The sequence below is a fragment of the Brachypodium distachyon genome, chromosome 2, assembly GCF_000005505.3.
Source record: "Brachypodium distachyon strain Bd21 chromosome 2, Brachypodium_distachyon_v3.0, whole genome shotgun sequence".
In the NCBI taxonomy this organism is placed as follows: Eukaryota; Viridiplantae; Streptophyta; class Magnoliopsida; order Poales; family Poaceae; genus Brachypodium; species Brachypodium distachyon.
In genome coordinates this window covers 48,070,542-48,088,597 of record NC_016132.3, presented here as the reverse complement: position 1 = coordinate 48,088,597, position 18,056 = coordinate 48,070,542, and the positions used below count along the sequence as shown (strand labels likewise).

The 18,056-nt window shown below is 43.4% G+C and overlaps 2 protein-coding genes across 2 annotated transcripts; both read right to left on the bottom strand.

The window, feature by feature from the left end:
* Positions 1-4,303: 4,303 nt before the first annotated feature.
* Positions 4,304-5,443, bottom strand: LOC100823254. The gene has a single exon (XM_003566996.4). It carries the CDS (start codon positions 5,215-5,217, stop codon positions 4,450-4,452), a length of 768 nt encoding a protein of 255 aa, XP_003567044.1. The 5' UTR covers positions 5,218-5,443; the 3' UTR covers positions 4,304-4,449.
* An 842-nt stretch (positions 5,444-6,285) lies between these two features.
* LOC100843662 (WD-40 repeat-containing protein MSI4) lies at positions 6,286-13,660 on the bottom strand. Its single transcript, XM_003569616.4, has 15 exons — positions 13,405-13,660; positions 12,717-12,780; positions 12,505-12,591; positions 11,828-11,890; positions 11,380-11,445; positions 11,195-11,269; positions 10,791-10,866; positions 9,768-9,975; positions 9,404-9,485; positions 8,640-8,713; positions 8,413-8,524; positions 8,225-8,299; positions 8,072-8,133; positions 7,136-7,235; positions 6,286-6,682 (listed from the first exon to the last, which is right to left on the bottom strand). The coding sequence occupies exons 1-15, from the start codon at positions 13,527-13,529 to the stop codon at positions 6,581-6,583; spliced, it is 1,371 nt and encodes a 456-aa protein (XP_003569664.1). The 5' UTR covers positions 13,530-13,660; the 3' UTR covers positions 6,286-6,580.
* Positions 13,661-18,056: the final 4,396 nt, after the last annotated feature.

The window sequence follows — 18,056 nt, the reverse complement described above, 5'->3', positions numbered from 1 at the left end:
CATCTCTTTTTTCCTCTGCTTTCGACACGCCTCAAAACGGCAAGGCAATGCCACGCCATGACATGTATCGGCCCTCCAATGGCAAACGTATCTTACTTTTTCTTTCGAGAACGCAAACGTATCTTACTACTTCAGAGTTGTCCCTGGTCTCTGCTTGTCATGGTAATCTAGCGATTCCCGGCCAGCAATCAAGTCCGATCCGTACTGTCTCTGCTAGTGATGACTGATGAAGGAATCAAAAACTTTGCTTGCATTAATCGGTGTACTGTGTACAGTTGAGTAGACTAGGAGACTCCAAGTGACCTGATAGATGTGAAGTGTGCATTTCTTGGCCTTGAAGAATGATAAGTTTTCTCAAATCTGGACACCTGGACGGCTGGGCATGCACATACACGCATCAAATTGCGCAATCAGGAGTATTTACTGCCGCTATTCTGTTAAGACAGCGACTTGCATGATTGGATTGCCGCAGGCAGCTTTGGATTGGAGATGGCTACAGGTTCCACGTCAGACATTTCCTTTCCTTGATTGGGCCATCGATCGATGAGGGTTGCAGTTTTTGTTTCGAATCATACAAAAGCACTGGCACAGCGTTGCTTGGATTGGTTAATTTGTTGGGATACAAAAGCATAAGCGAGGAGCATCTTGTCCTAATCCGAGTGCGATGATTCGTATCTTGGCAAATATATTTGTATGCCCAACCGGGATGGAAAAGGATAGTCATAACAAAAACAAGATCCTCACGAAAGAGATATAATATAAGAAATGTCGGATTACACAAACTACTACGGCACTCCACCCGCTGTGAGTAGTCACCGATTCCCCAGTCTGGAGGAGGGAGTGCATCCAAGATCCACCCTCTTCTCTCCTTCGACGTTAGACGGCGACCAATTAGATGTTGCTATGCGACCGGTTCTGGTGTTTGATTTCGGTTGCGGTTGGGGAAATTGATCGATAGCAACTTAAGTTGCTTTTGCGGTCATTGATCGATTGAGTGTGGATTTTCTAGGACGGTTCATGGTGGCTCCTCTACCGGGTACCGTGTGATTCTCGTGGACTCGGTGGTTCATGACTGGAAGCGACATATGTGACGGTGATGCTCCAAGAACGCGTTTTATGGCCTAATCAGATAGGGTTCGCCTGGTGGTGGATCTAGTTCGCAAGCTGTTATTTCGCCGATGTGGATTCATCAATGGCGCTAGACCGCTAATGGCTTTGTTTCGCTCGCAGCCTCGCCGTGGGAGAGCGATTCCAAGCATGGCAAAAGTGACGTCAACAATTTCTCGGTGATGTACACTGGCTCATGGTATCTATCTCCCTCCTCGTCCACAGGTGGTCAAACCTTGCGCGTCTTGGTGGCTGGTGTCGGAGTTGTTTCGCACTCGCCCAAGATGAGTTCCAATGGTGGCTTGTCTTGGTACATCTTGGTATTTTCAGGAGTAGTTACATCTTGGTATATTAAGGAGAAGCCGGGATCAAGGTTTGGACGACACAAGAAGGTAGTCTAACCTATATTGATTAAATTTATCACCATATTTATATTGTTTCATGCTCTTATAGAGTGAAAACTCAGGATGTGGCCTTCACTGGTTGAATCTGGCAACAACGATGTAGGTACTCCCTCTCCTTGTTGTACGCATGCATTATCTTTGTGCCCAATGATCTGGCCTTTGTTGGTTGAACCCGAGCCTTTATAATGAAAATCCATGATCTGGCATTTGATGGTTGGATTCAACAAGTTGATGTACGTGCATCCGACTTGTTGATGGCGTTGCTATAGAAGATGAAGATGGAATTTCAGGGGATTTTGGTCTAACTTTGCTGGTTGGACTAGCCATCGCCCTATTAGTTTGATAGATGTTCGATGTTATTATATTTCTTATAACCCCCGTTGATTGTCTGAAAAAAATTATTTCTTATAATCATTTGCCTTTTCTTCCCTTTTATTGTAGTTCGTTTATAATAGTTTTGGCTGAGATAATAAAATTCTTACTTTGTTGAAAAACAAAACCTACATTGCTTTGTTGCACATAGCTGGGCTGTTAGCGCATTCACAACAAACTTATCATTTAGTTCAGTGTCATGAATCATTCAACTGGTTTCATGTTCAAAATGGTCATTTTTCTGCAGCTTTGGAGGCCGTTGGTGAGAGCAAAGGACAAGAACACGCCCTACATGGTTGTGAGATCGTTGAAGAGATTGCACCTCTCTCTTGGACCGCCAAGGACCGTGCCGGATTGAAACCTTCTCATGTGTTTCTTTTTAGCTGTTGCAAACCCATGTTTGACTGGAGAGCCACTTTATATTCTTTGGAATTGTATTTTAAGCTAATACTATCAAGATAATATGTGTTTGTTTCTGACAATTTGTGGTTTTTCAATAATTTCAGGTAAAAAAGGCCTTTCATCTAAAAACGTGACCTACTTTGAATAGTCACTTGTACCTTATATTAATGTAAGATCCCATCTAAGAATATGTGAAATCTCATAGTGAGAATCTCTATCACCCCACTTTATCACCAATTTTACCCTCACGAGGCAAGTTGGTTTTTTCAAGTGCGGCAGTGTTACTGATGAAGTGATGCGAGCGTATAGAGAGATGAACATTAAGCAAGTTGTGCTGCAAACCCTGTACTCTTCTCAAAACAGAAGAGTGGTTCCCATTTCAGAAAGAATAAATGCAATGCAGGCAGATTTTCCTTGCAGTGCTCAAAGTACCGGGCTAAGTAAAAGCACAAAGCAGAGATTCCCCAGAAAATGCAGTAGACGTACTAGTTGGCCATTTGTCCTTTACCAGACACAACCTTCTCTTTGAAAACTGACCAGGTAGCCTGCTCGAGGCCTGAAAACAGCATGCATTGCAATTTCTAAGGCGTTTAAGAGACAACTATTTACTCCCTCCGTTTCATAAATCTTGTCTCAAATTTGTCCAAATATGAATGTATCTATTCCTATAAAACGTTTAGATACATGTAATATTTCGACAAGAATTATGAAAGTATATGTCATCTCTGGTTCTGAGGACAGTTCGATCGGGCTTAAAGATTTATGCGGGTGCGAAAATATTAATTCTATGACTATGAGTAGTTGACTGGGAAATAATTGAGCCACGTGATACAGGTAAGCAAAGCCATGTGATGCAAACATAAGCAGCATGGGAAGAGTAATGAGTTCGTTCAGATGGAGAGCGGAAAAAGGAGAAGAAGCTGAGGAATGATGTCGTGGAACCTTGGGCCCAATTGTGCAAGCGTTGGCAAGTACATATGGGCTTCTTTTCAGTGCATCATTAGAGCTCCCTTTTAACCATCGTTCATTACGTTTTGCTTTCCTAAGTGTTCACCGAAAGCTTTTGGTCGGTCGCATACAGTAACAGAGGCGACGACTCGAAACAGTAGTGTGTATCGGTTGTGTTTTCACATTCGGATGGAAGTCGTTGAACCTGGGGGCAGCTGCCAAGAAGAAGAAAATAGGCTGCGCCTGGTGGGAGATCACACGAACAGGCTGGAGCAGTTGGGCTTCCTTGCTGTTCTTCCACGTCTCCATTGTCGTGTACTACCTCCGTACCGAATTTCTTGTCGCAACCTCTTCAGAAATAACATTTTATAGTAACATCCTTGGAATTACAGAAATTACAATGGTTTTCGTTTGGTTTGTCGGAATGCGGCGATAGTCGATGCTCCTCCTCCTCGTCGCTGCCTTGAGGAGCTGCTCCGCCTCCACGTCGTGTCGCCGCCTCCGGATCTCGAAGCCCCTCCTCCTCTTTCGCTGCCCCTTCTCCTCCTCCCCGGGCTGTGGCGGCGGCGGTCCATGCTCCTCCTCCTCCCCTTCGAAAACCACCGGATCCGGCCTCCCGTCCACCGGATCGGGGCTCCCGTCCACCGAATTGGGGCTCCCAATCACCGGATCCGGTGTTTCCGTTCTTGTGGCGCGGCTGCTGCGAGGGGAGGGTGACAAAAAAAAGAGGGAGATGGGGGAGGGGAGCGTGGGGGTGAGAGGCGACCGGAGTGCGGCGGCGGAGGTGGCCGGAGCGCGGCGAGGGGAGGGGGAGAGACGGAGAGGGGAGCTTGATGGGGAAGAGACGGGGAGGGGAGCGCGATGGCGAAGATACGGGAGTGTTCTGGGAGGGAGAGGACAAGAGGAGTACATCATGCAGGGGACGGCGGAGCTCAAGTGTGAAAAATAGAGGGAGGGTTTTGCAAAATTTCCGTCGCGTCAAGAGGTGCAGAGGGAGTAACATGTATCGTTTGGCAAGCTTAAGGGAACGAACGTGTTTAAGAGAGAAAATGCATGTTTCTTCTGTAATGTTTGCAGGATCCAACTTAATTATCATCTGCGACAACTCTTACACTGCAGAACTTAGAAACCAATCCAATGAACAGCAACAGAATCACTATGCTAATCGAACGCGCGGCGGCCTGCAGGTATGAGGTACGGGCAATCTGCTCTGCGGCTACGTGCCGCGGTTGAGCATCTCCTTGTAGTTGAGCAGCGAGTTGAGCCTCTGCAGCTGCAGCTGCTGCCGGAACTTGTTGATGAAGTCGTCCGCCCTCGCGTCCACGCACCCCGCCGCTGCCGCAGCCTCGGGCCGCCCCCCCGCATCCTCCTCCTGCCTCGCCGGCGTCGCCACGGCCACGCGAGCCGCCGCAGGAGGAGCCCTCGGGGCGCGCTGCACGAGCGGCCGCGCCGGCGCAGGGGCGCGCTCCAGCTTCTTCACCTCGGAGCTCGGCTTCTTCGGCACCTTCGCCTTGGCCGCCTTCTCCCCCTCGTTGCCCGTCTTCTTTGCCGGGGGCCTCACGGACGGCTCCGACCGGCTCCTGGCGTACTGAGGCTGCTGCTGCTGCGGCTGTTGCTTGCTGCTGTCGTCGTCGACATTGGCGCTGGCGAGGCCGTGGTTGTACTCGGGAGGGAAGTCGCCGGAGCGGAAGCGGTAGAGGCCGAGGGAGCGCAGCCGCTCCATGACGGACGACGTGCGCGCCAGCGGGGCCGGAGGTTGCGCAGGAGCGTACCGATCGTTGTTGTAGCCCTGCTGCTCCTGGTGATGCTGTGGTTGGTGTTGTGGGTGGTCGCCGTCGCCGTGGTTTTGGGGGCGGCGGCGTTGGGAGCGGGAGGAGAGCGCGATGGTGCCGATGACCACGTTGAGCAGAAGGAAAAGCGTCGCCGGGGAGAGGTAGCCGCGGACCAGCGACCACGCCGGCATCACCACGTCCGGCCCGTCCATTTGTGGGCACCTGGAGAATCGACGAGGAGAGATCGATAGTTGGAGAGCGCGGTGTGTAGATTCTCGTTGTTTGCTGCCTGTGGTGCTTGACTGCTCCGGGCCTCCGGCTCTCGTGGTAATATACGGAGAGAAGTCGGATCGGAGGCCACGCGGCGTGCGGAGACGGGTGGTCCGGTGGTGCAGGGGGAATGCTTGCTCCGGAGGGAGAAGAGAAACCGTGTGCCGACCATCGACCGTGCCAGGTTGGAGATCCCCCCAAACCCATGAGCCCCATTCAATGCAAGCTGCTGAGGGGCCCACCACCGCGCATCGATCGCGTCGGCCTTTGCGGTTCATTGTGACAAGAGTACCCTCGTGACAAAATAAATGATGTGCCAGTGCTCCAGTATTATTATCCGTTGGCACTGTGACTGGGTAGTCGATTCACGATCTACATAAGCAGAGGAGCATGCTTTGTCACGGATTTAAACTAGTTTCTTTATGAAATAGAGAGAGTATCTTTTTACGTACTGCTCGCAGGTGTGCTGACTGACACCCAGGCCAGCTTACCAGCCGTATGGATGAGCGAACCACGTGGAGTGACCGTCCAGCTAGCGACGAAAGTCCACTTGGTGTGTGTGCGCGCGCGCGCCTTGATTCACGTCACGTGCCACGACCTGCTCCGGTGGCCAGATCGGAAGCACCGCAGGTCAACCTCACTCGATCCAACGCGACTTAACGTCAAGTGCGCTGATGAGAAGTCCAGGCAACCCATCAGCACATGTCCATCTTAGGATGCCAATCAATTTATATTCATCAGATGCGAAAGAAAGAAGTCTTAATGACAGACAGCAGCAGCACCGAGAGGCCAGGATCGTCGAAAGCTGTTATGTTCGGATGCATCCCAGCCGTTGCTTCTGCCCCATCCATTATTAACGTTTATGCGTTTACTCCTCACATTTGCCCTCACTAAAATTATGATATGCAGGTGCTTTAATTCCACGGTACGCTACAACAACAATCCCTAAACGAGCACCGCGGCATTACCAAAGCTGAAGTGTAGAAACAGGTAACGCAAGACTGCGACGATTTGCAACAAACAAACTGACCAACGCAAACTCATTACAACCAATCTCATTAGGTCCACTAGAAGCTACCGGTACAATGTTTCCTGATACCCCAATAGTCTGCCTACAGAGAAATTCAGCTCCGCTGTGTTTGCACGAGCATACCAATCTGAGTCATACAACAAGTTAACTTAAGCTCACAAGCACCTTAAGGGTACAAGTCTAGGTTTAACATCAGAGGATAGAATCAATGTTTCGAATCGATGGGTAACTACGATACCTATTACAGTTATCACAGGATTGGTCTTCTTCATCATTCAAGTCCTCGGAGTGCAGCTTGCCAAGTGAGTCTTAAAGTTCTCCAGCTCTGAAAGAACCTCCTCCTCTGGGCGGTAGATCAAATCACTCATACGCCATATCTGGATCAGTAAAACATCAATAAGAACATACCAAAGTCTGATATCAGAGAAAACAAAGCTCACATCATTAAAATAAGGTTACTATCATCTTAAAAAAAGGTTAAGAGCAGATTTCATGCCGTCCTGAGGCTAAAGAATAGGTGTCAATTACAGTTATTTCCTAGCAATTTAAGGGATAGTCTTAGTTGAGTGGAAGGACGACCACCAACTTGGATCTTTATAAGAGTAAAGATATGTATTTAAACTACCTTTTTAATGAGAAGTTATGTATTCAAACTAGTAAAGCAGTAAGAGAAAATCTGACTCTAATCATAAGCAGGTACAGCTCTAATTAACATATATGAAGCTATCTTAATATCTAGCCTGTGCATGCATACACCTAGTTAACTATGAGGTACAGTTCTTGTCTGTCGTTTACACCACACTTAACACAACAATAAGAAAGACAAATACCTGCAAAGTGCCACCTCCACCAGTGGTCTCACCATCATCAGAAACACTCACAATGGTCCAAGGATCTGAGGAGTTCCACTGGAAGTCTACAATCTTATCCCTAGCAAGGTGAAAGCGAAAAAATGTTGTCATTATTATTATGAAAAGATGGTGCAGAAACATCAATCCTCCCACAAAGCATGGTTTTACCATTCCTACCATCTGAGTAGTTTCAACTCTCAACTGTACCTGACTGGAGATTTCTACTCAATGTATGACAGGGTCCAAATCAATAAGAAAGTTGCTAATGTCATTAGCTCTCATTAAATCAATAAGGAACTTGAGACAAGTACAAGGCAATTCTTCCAAAAAAAATATTGGAGTGCTGATGTACCCAATTCCACATCAACAAGGGTGCATAGGACCCAGCGAGCATAAAATTCATGCCCCATTTTTACTTTGGCCAGGAAGGTGGGCTACAATATGATAATGGAGTAGACTGAAATCATATTTCCCCCATCCAAATTCACAACTGTGCATTCATGAAAAAATACTTCCACAGTCGAAATGATTGGATTTAAGTCAATGATTGTATTAACAGAGTCAGCCTACGTTGCACAATCATTGACAACGTAATCCGTATGTGATTATTATGGAAAAATGGAAATGCAAAACATCAACTCTCCCGCATAGCATGTTTGACACTGAAAAATACAACTTCATGAAAATTTAAGCAAAACTAGCTCATTATTGGAACAGAGAAGATTAACTAAACTGGATACTGATAAGCAACGGCAAGACACAGACTAAAACTGTCCTACAAGAAAGACATGCCTCCAATTGCTTTGTTTCATCAACATGACAAGAGAGAAAATGACCACAAACATGGTACAATCATTCAAAGAAAAAGACAAGATGGGCTTTAACAGGAAAGTGTCGCATAGGAAAACAAAGTACCTATGACCTGCATGTTGAAAGAAAAGCCCAGCAGGTGAATTGGGATTTTTCTTCTTCCCAGCCTGTACCACAAGAACATCTGTTGATCTCCAGAGTATTCAAGAACTAAATGAGAATGCAAAATAGCTCATTACAGAGTTTTTAAGCATATACCTTCTCGTGATCCCACACATTTAAGAAACCATCTTCCGCAGAGCTTCCGAAAACAGATGCTTTGTCAGGTGACCACTGGAAAGCACAAGGTGTGAATTATAGACAAGCTACAGAAATATCATGGACCGTAACCGTATGGGTCCACAAGAAAAGAACATAGAGGCAGCCAAGGTGTTCTCTGTACATGCCTGAACACATAGGACAGCAGCTTTGTGGCCATCAAATTTGTGAACTGGAGAGCCAGCTCCTCCAGGCCCCAGATTTCGTCGGTCCCACATACGGACAGAGTTATCAGCAGAACTAAAATGAAGAGAAACCATCGTAATTAAGTAAAATTTTGGCAAACCTGGATGAAAGCTAAATGTCAAATTAATCTAGATTATACAGAACTACGGCAGCCTTTGTGTCACCATACCCAGTTAAGATATAGTTAACATCATGGAGATTCCAATCAACACAATGAACGTCTCCACCATGAGCTTTCTCAACCTGGACATCAAGAAGAAAGCAGATTCAAAGTTACAATGCTAAGTTCATTTAGAAAAAAAGAGGTACATTATACTAAAAAAAATCAGCCTCATCAGAATAGATAAATAAAATCTAGGTGATCCATGGACTTTGAAATAACAATAGAAACTAAACAAGCAGTTATCTAGTCACAACTCATTCAAAAAACATGTTGGCAAGTTAAATAAAAATAAAGAATGCAGAATCGTTAAAATAAGCAAATGAGAAATGTCAGAACCATACAACTGAGTAAAATATATCGGACTGGTCTGATTAAAAGAGCATGTTTAGTTCTCTTGTCCACACTTGTCTAGCCTTGCAGGTGGGTGGTGGTCAAGGAGACATGATTGGTTCCCTCGCCTAACCAAGAGCAAGCAATACTATTGCTTTTTAGGTAGACAAATTGATGGTACATCATAGCATGGATAGGCAATGAAGGGTTTGGGCAACGAAAGCAACCATACCCAAAACGAATCAAGCCATGTGATGCATGCAAAGCAACAACAAATCATCATTTTTAGTAGTGACCCATCACCTCTTCAAGTTAAATGATGCTAAGTAGTGGTATTTAATTGAAGCATGCAAACTTCTGCACAAACATTGTTAACCCACTTAAGATAAGACATCTTGCACAATTTTTTTTGACCCACTGCAGATAGAAAAGAGTCTGACCTTAATAGCTGGGCTGGTACCAGTCCGAGCATCCCAAAGAATAAGACAAGCATCATCACCTACGCTGCAGAACTCCTGTGCACTTCATTAAAAAAGGAAAACTGTAAGACCAAATGTACAAACATAAAATATACTACTATGCATCAAACCAGCAGTTAACAATGATGAAATCTACTCCCTCCGATCCATAAAAAATGTCGTCCATTTTGTACTAAGTTAGTACAAATTTTGTACTAATTGGGTGACACTTTTTATGGACCAGAGGGAGTACTATTAATGTACCATTAAAAAACACTACTGTGAAGTAGAAAATAATTAAGTGATACCTTGGCAGGAAACAAGAATAACAGTGTAGCCTATTTACCTAGAAGGGCAGAACTGGACATCTTCAACAGTGCTATCATGCCCGTGGAATACACCTCGAGGATCAACTTTAGGACTATCCTTATCGTTTGCAGTTTTGCCAGACTGCTTGCTGCCTGATGCCCCTGGGGAAGATTCGTTTTTTGAGGAATCTCCAAGTCCAGATATGTGGTCTTGGATGCTCCACCAGACAACAGACTTGTCCTTTCCTATTTATAATTTGCAGGTGAAACAAAGCTCAAGTTATCACATCAGCTCACTCAAATAAATACAAAGAACTAATCTGTCCCTACTTCCTTGGGCCATTTGAACTTGAAAAATTAACTGTCTTTTAGGTCCCTCAAAATTTACGCATGATTTAAGTCAGATCCAGACTCATATTGTCCAGTTATCACATTGGCTGATTTGGTGACTGGATTCTATTTTTGTTTCTCCTTATGCTCATGCATTATAGTTGTCATATCATCTCCCTTTGCCAGACAAATAAGAACTGGACCAACCTATCTTGACTCGCATGTACAAATATCTTGACTCCAATTAAATCAATGGTTTCAGTTCTAAAGTTCAGAAACAAGTACTCCCTCCGTCCAACAAAGGATGTCTCAACTTTGATCAAATTTGAATGCATCAATACACTAAGTCATGTCTAGATACATCCAAATTTTGACAAACTTGAGATATCTTTTGTTGGACGGAGGGAGTAACACAATTTAATTTTCTGCAAAACAATATAACCAAATCTAATTGACAAAGATAACCAAGAACATGAACAGTATTCAGTCACGAAATCTCCAGATTCCTTAGCTCATTATTTGTTAGGAACATATAAAACGGTATGTATTGCGTGCACACGCACACATACAAGCACACGCGCACGCATGCACACACACGCGCGTGCAGATAAAGCCAACACAACAAGAGGCATTTTACTCTTTCATTGACCTGGAATACCACTAGACATTTAATATTAGAAAAAAGAATGGGCAGCAGATCCAAGCATATCACAAGAAGGAATTTTGCTAACCTCCCGAGAGTACAAATGGTTCTGCTGGACACATGGCAAGGGCAAACTCAGCATTTTCCTGGTGTCCTCTCAATATCTGACAAGCAGTTCAGGCCAATAAGAACCATGTACGGGAAGCACACAACTGATGCACATAGAAACTTTAGATCTCTTCTACTGTCTATTGCATTAATCAATGCTGTGGAGTGTGGACATTCTATTAGGATTTTTGCACACCCCATAGTGCAGAAATGCAATTTTCAGCTCCTCAAAATTATAAACATCAAATAAGGGATATTAGGGGTATTATCACTATCCATGCCGTTCACATCATATTAGGTTTTCTGAACACTCCATCATGCATAAATGCAACTTCCAACATCTGAAAATGACACGAAATTAAGAACTAAAATAGGAGAACATACCAAATCAGGGCGAGAATCACTTGCTCCTAGGACAGCATGTCTATTTGGCTGGGAGTCAACATCCCAAATAAGTACCTGCACGTGTCGTGGATGTACCAGGCTTAAAATTCATAACTGTGACGTAAGTGCTTAGGGTTATCGACTCTTTCACATGAATTAAGCAGCAGTATAAAAGCCTGGCGTACATCTGGACTGTCAGTATGAGTAGCGATGATCCTGCTGTCCTGCGGAAGCTCCCTGATTCGGTTGACCTGCGTACACGATATAGCCGGATAATAAATCAACCATGAGTATTTTAGTTTAACAAATGAAGCAAAGTTCTTAAAATTTATACTCCTATGAATGCAACCTAGATCACAAGAATGCAAAGATCATCTAAGAGAAACAGAAATTGGCATCAGACAATGTAAAGTTTTAAAAAAAAGAGTATTCAATATAAATTGAGAAATAAAAAAGAGAAATAATAAAAACTCCCTCCGATCCATAAAAAGTGTCATCCACTTAGTACAAAATGGGCGACACTTTTTATGGATCGGAGGGAGTAATAAACAAAGAAAATAGAGCAAGCAACATGTAAACAAGATAACTTAGATATAAATAGATGCAACTGGGACAACAAAAATACATTCTTACCTCGCCGGGATGAATGATAGTCTTGAACTTCTTTACAAAAGGTGATCGTGCTTCCTCATTGAACTGCAGTACAAAATACACATCTGGTCAGCACCACCTTAAACCAGTTAATAAACAGTATGTGGAATTCCTACTACTGAACTTCACAGTATGCAAATGTTAGTGTGCGGATATGCTCTATAGAATAGAATTAAACAATATAACGAATTAAACATATCCATACAAGAAATTTGCTACTCCGATCCATATTAATTGTCGAAATATTACATGTATCTAGACGCTTTTTAGGCATAGATGCATCCATATTTGGGCAAATTTGAGACAATTAATATGGATCGGAGGTAACATAGTTAACAAACGCAAGAGTAAAGGTATCCAGATTTATTCTGACAACTAGATGCAAAACATGCAAATCAAGATGTTCCAATTCAAGAGAGAAAATAGTACTGATATAGATTGGACATAAGGGCATAACCTCAGGCCCTCATCTATGAGTCTAGACCCTGCTTACATCTATACGAGAAACTGACAGCAGAAGTTAATTAACAACTGTAGGCAGGAACTAAGAGAGGAATAAGAGGCAGGAGCTACATATGTGCATGCATCTGAAGAAGTCACAATTTTCTGCTTTTGACACAAACTGAAACTGAAATTGATTCAAGAAAAAAATGAATAACCTGTGATATATGTTCTGCTGCAGCAACCCTTGGTTTCACAACTTCACAATTTGCAATAACCAGAGTATTAGGGACACTGCCATCTGTCTGAAACCATTGTGTGATAAACAGATGTAATGGTTAGCTTGAAACAAGAAAATATAATCATCTTTACATAACAGGACATAATAATCAGGTGCAGATTCTAAAAGTCTACCCGTGAAAGCACTCACCTGCTCTGATAAGTAAAGGCGCTGACGATTTTTATAGGTAGCCTGTTCAAACTGAGGGCCCCATCTGTTCCCAATAAACAAAGAGATCAGGAAATCATCAGTTAGATAACCCCTATTGAAAGTCAAATACGTGGCAAAATACAAGCAGCATGCTTTCAAACAGGATGCCACTAACCCACAATATTTTTTTAAGTTTCGAGGTACCGGATTATGTGTAAAAATGCACCACGTAGGTGATTCTCACGATGATTCATATCACCAGCACCATGCTCTCTCGCTCTAATAGATATAATTACAAGCAATAAAAGACGTGATGGACAACAGCAGCAAAAGCCACCACGCCGAGACAACTCACTATAGCAAGCATTGTACGAAAACCCTAGCTCCAAACCCCCAGCTCAAATAGTCCTATGACACAAAAACCCCGGACCCAAAAACCCTAGGATCCGAAGACAATAAGCCAGTCCCGAAATTCCCACCCCTATTCCCTATACCCACCAAAGCACCAACCATGTAACAGATCTGGAGCCACCGCAAGCGCTGGCACGCACCAAAACCCTAGATGCGGTCCTGTGACCCCAAAACCCTAACCCCAGATAAATCTACATGGAGGCTACGACTACGACCACAGAACGGCGGAAATGGCAAGGGGAAGGAAGAAAGTAGGGTTGCGGGAGACAAGGATTACCGGCAGGACAGGGACGGCCAGACGAGGTTGTGGTTCGCAAACCAGTCATAGAGGACGGGGATGAGCGACTTCCACTGCGCGTAGCGCTCGTCCACCGCCGCCCTCGACCCGCCTCTCTCCTTCATCTCCGGACCCGCTACTGGCCGCTGCCGGCGACTGCTCCGCGCCTCTCTCACGCTCTCTGTGGGTGGAGAGCGGCTCTGAACTGTTTCTGTCTGCCTCCCGCTCCTCCCGCAGTGTCCCGGTGCGATTGATTAGAGCATCCTAGGCTGTGGGGTTAACAGCTGCGGTGCGCGTGGGCCGAGCCATTTCGTCTTTGGGCTCGTTGATTCGACGAATTTGAGTCGACTTCGTAGGCTTCAGTAAGTTGGGCTCGCCTCTAACGCGGAGGCTGCCCCAATAACGCGATCTCGCCGTATGTGCGGAACCACCCGATCCTGCGTCCAGATCCGCTCCAGCAGTTGTAAAAATATTTAACTAAATCCTCCACCGAGTTTATATGTCACATTCATAGGGTGGGGTTCTGCTCAGGCTCTTACCGGGAAAAAAAATCACATCTATCTTGTCCATATTTAGCAGTACATTAGGTACATCATGTATTAAGAAAAAATCATAGTACAAATATCGTCAAAACTTAGTATCTCGTCACGTATACATGGTACATGTTCAGATTTTAGTTGTGTATCTATGAAATTTCAATGATATATTAATGATATATGTTTGAAATTTGTTTGGTATGGGACAAAATCAATGATACATGGAATATCAATGACATATCAATGGTATATACATCAATTTTCTGAGCCTCAATGGAACGAATGAATTTCTGTACTAACAACAAATTTACAACAAAATTGTATCTTATTTCGGATCTAAGAAATTTACAAGAAAACAAAACAAAATCACAACTTCCCAAGAGTAACTGGTTGTACATGATGAAAGTACGTGAGTACAAAATCAAGTAACGGTAGAAAGCAGAACTACAAATCGATAAGTAAGCATGGGAGGACATAATAAAAAAGTGCGCTCTGACATGTAGCTGCTCCACTAGCACTCCCCAAGATGGGCTCTGACATGTAGGTGGGCCAGTTGACAGGACAAAACACAATGTGGGCCTAACTGACACACACCCGGAGGCTTGAGAAAAATGTCAAGTCAACACTCCCACAGGCTCAGACCTTCGATCGCCCCGAGCAAATGGACGGTACCCGCCGTGGGGCGAGATCGCGTTAGCGGCACCATGTGGTTTGGCGGCTTGCCTTCCGCTCTTCGTGTAGACCTTTTGGATGTTCTAAAAAAATGTAGAGGCCTTTCAGATAAACGGGGTAGCTGTATTTGCTCGAAAAAAATAAAACTTGGACAGATAAATTGAGAAATATATTTTTTATGGGGAGAAAATGAAAAATCTTAATCTGTCTACGTGATTGATCGAGAGAACAGAACCCTAGCCGAGCCGAGAGAGGAGGAAAAGACACTCGAAATTGTAGAACCTCGGATCAAAGGCCACGAGTGTAGAAAACATATTGGATTTTTGTGTATTTGTGTGTTCTTAATAAAGTCATCGTGCTCTACTCTTGTCTCGATGTGCCCTTGTGGGCAACAATGGGCCCATTGGTGTTTGATTTGTCATCGTCCGGTCGATCTTACTCCGCATTGGCATTGTTGAAGTTGATTCTTCAGTTTCGTCACGTCTTATTCTCCGGTGTTTCAAGGAAGAAGTATTGGTTTTGGCATTTTTTGATGTAAGAGATGTGTCATTTGCCACTATGTGTCTGATGGTCTTGAGAGAAGATATCCAGTGCTCCCACCCCTTAGTGTGCTAACGTGCTCCCAACGCACGGTAGCACCCCTAAAATGTTATCAAAAATTTCAAAATAAATTGAGTGGGTTCATAAGATATTTGTCTATCATGTTGCAAAGTTTCAAATCCAAATTAATTATATGCATAGATAAAAAAAAAGACAAATCCAGAGGCGAGTAGGTCGCAAAAAGATAAAAACACAAAAGAAAAAAATTCTGACACTATTCATATTTGCATTTGTCTTTTTTGTTTCTCTCTGTGTATAATGAATTTGGAGTTGAAATTTTGTGACATGGTAGACACATATCTTATGAACCCACTCAATTTATTTTGAAATTCTTGAAAACTTTTTAGGGGTGCTACCGTGCGTTGGGAGCACGGTAGCACCCTAAGAGGTGGGAGCACCGGATATCTTCTCATGGTCTTGAGTCCGCACCCATCGTGGTGAAGAGGCTCATGTGGCTTTTCAAACCCTCGAGATTAGTTCGACTTCCTGGGATGGACATGTCTAAACTTCAACATAGATTTAAAAGAACGTTAGAATGCAAAAAGTGGAGTTGTAGACGACGACTTTCAAGATCGATCATGAATGTCACTTTTGTTTTCGTGATGCAGCTATATTGCTCGTGTTTGTTTCAAATTTCTTCAACATGTTGTATTCTACATGTAACTAATCAACGACAAAATTACTTTTCCTCTTGCAAGGACTTTCACACAAAAAAAACACAAGAGAATCTCCTCTGGCTTCTGCCAAACGAGAGTTGCATGTATGCAGTTGTCTAGTGAGATGGTGACGATTATGCGAGGAGCCTAGAAAGTTTTTTTTTCTTGTGATATTTTTATTTGTAACACTGGCACGGTGTCCCTCGCAATTGCGTGGGAGCATCTTTATATGTCTTGATTTCTTTGTCTGACATAGATATGTACTGCTATGTTACTTAAAAAACATCGAATCAATGATATGTATGTGTCATATAGATAGAAGCGATCTACATTGAGACTTAAATTTTAGGTCACGGTATAGGATGTTTGGCGTTTATAGAAGTTGTCATGTTTTTTAAGGTAGGTGCACGATAGTGGGGGAGCAAACAAAATAAAAACAGCAAACCAAAGGCCCTAATCTCTGTGGTCGGTGGAGCACACCTTATCTCCCCAAACCAAAAAGGCGACCTCAAGGGCCGGAAGCAGTGGCGTGGTCCTGGTGGTCGGCTTCGGATTTGGCCGCTGGGCCAGCATCACGAACTTCGTGCAGCAGGTCAGCAACTTCGGCCTCTTTGCCAAGTGCTACCAATGCCTGCCCCACCCAGCCGCTTCACCATTCCTACCGTCGCTATGAGAGCTTCCATGCCGCTAATGCCATTCAGCTTCAACTTCACCGGGATGTTTGCCCCGATGTCGTCCGCCCCGGCACCGATGCCATTCGGCCTTGGCCACCACCATCGGCGGTGGTGCCTTGGCCACCACCATCACCGGCACCACTGCCATGGTCTATGATTGATCGCGAATGATCAGGCTAGCCACCACGGTGGTTAATTATTCAACCGGAGTTCCATACCTAGTTGTTTAGCTAGCTAGTTAATCGGCAAAATTATCCTGTTGTGCTCCTTCCAAACTCCCCACCTCAAGAGCTTGCATGAAATACAAAATTAATCAACCCCTATACACATATGAAAATAGAATTAACCAATCTCACCCGAGAAGTATAGAACTATATCATGTTTTGAACATGAGACAACCTTTTATATGTATGTGGTTTTAGAATGCAACTCACAATTAAAGTTTAGAACGTGAGTCAACATGTCGATCAATGTTTGCATCAAACTAATTGATCATTCGAGGTGATATTAGTTATATTTATATATCTGCAATTAAATTTCAGATCGTGCATGAATTAGACTTCACATGTGGAATGTGCCAATCGATTGCTTGCGCTAATAGATCGCGTGTACGCTAAGTTACATTAGTAGGTAGGATTTTCAGGAGAACTAAATTGTAACGTGAGATTAAATGTTTGCGTGATTATATATTGTGCCAATAATTGGGCTAAAGTTTACATGGCTAGCTAGTCATTTTTTATTTATACATAACTCATTCTTGCAGATATACAAAAAATTGCTTATTACAAGGGGAACTGAGTTTATATTTCACATTCTTGTGACTAATGAAGAAGACCACAGAAAATAAAGTTGAAAGATTCTAATATATTGATCGCCAGACGGAGGTACATTTAGAGCGTAAGAATAAATATCGGTTATACCCTAACCCAACATATTGGACCTATGCGGGCCTTAACCAATTTGGTGTTTTGATAGTACATCGAATATATCCTCCTTGTTAGATCTTGACTGTGAAATATAATATCTAACGGTCTAAATAATTCGGACAATGTGAATCATCGTATTTCCTCCTCTCGGTACCTCTTATTGTGCTTTTATTATATAAAAGATAGAATATTGTATAATGTATTATATTGCATATCAGCTAAGCAAGAAGCGAGCAAAAAAGGTCAGAGCGACCATGATATGATTAAGTGAGTATTTCATGTATCACTTATTTTCCAAAATAATTGTGTATAATATTGATTGCTTACATATGTAAAAAAAAATAAACACTATGGTTGCTCATGAAACTATTTGACCAGACGAAAGATCAAAACAACGAAAGGTTGTCAAAAGAAGTCAGTCAGTCCTAAACAAAATTAAGTAGTGTTCTAACAAAGCACTAAATCTTGTACACAAGTAATTATCGGTAAAAAAAATCTTACGCATAAGTCATATTTTTTAGGGAAAATAAGTCAGATACATATGTGACCGCGGTAAAAGAAATTAGAGAGATATTTTAGTACACAACA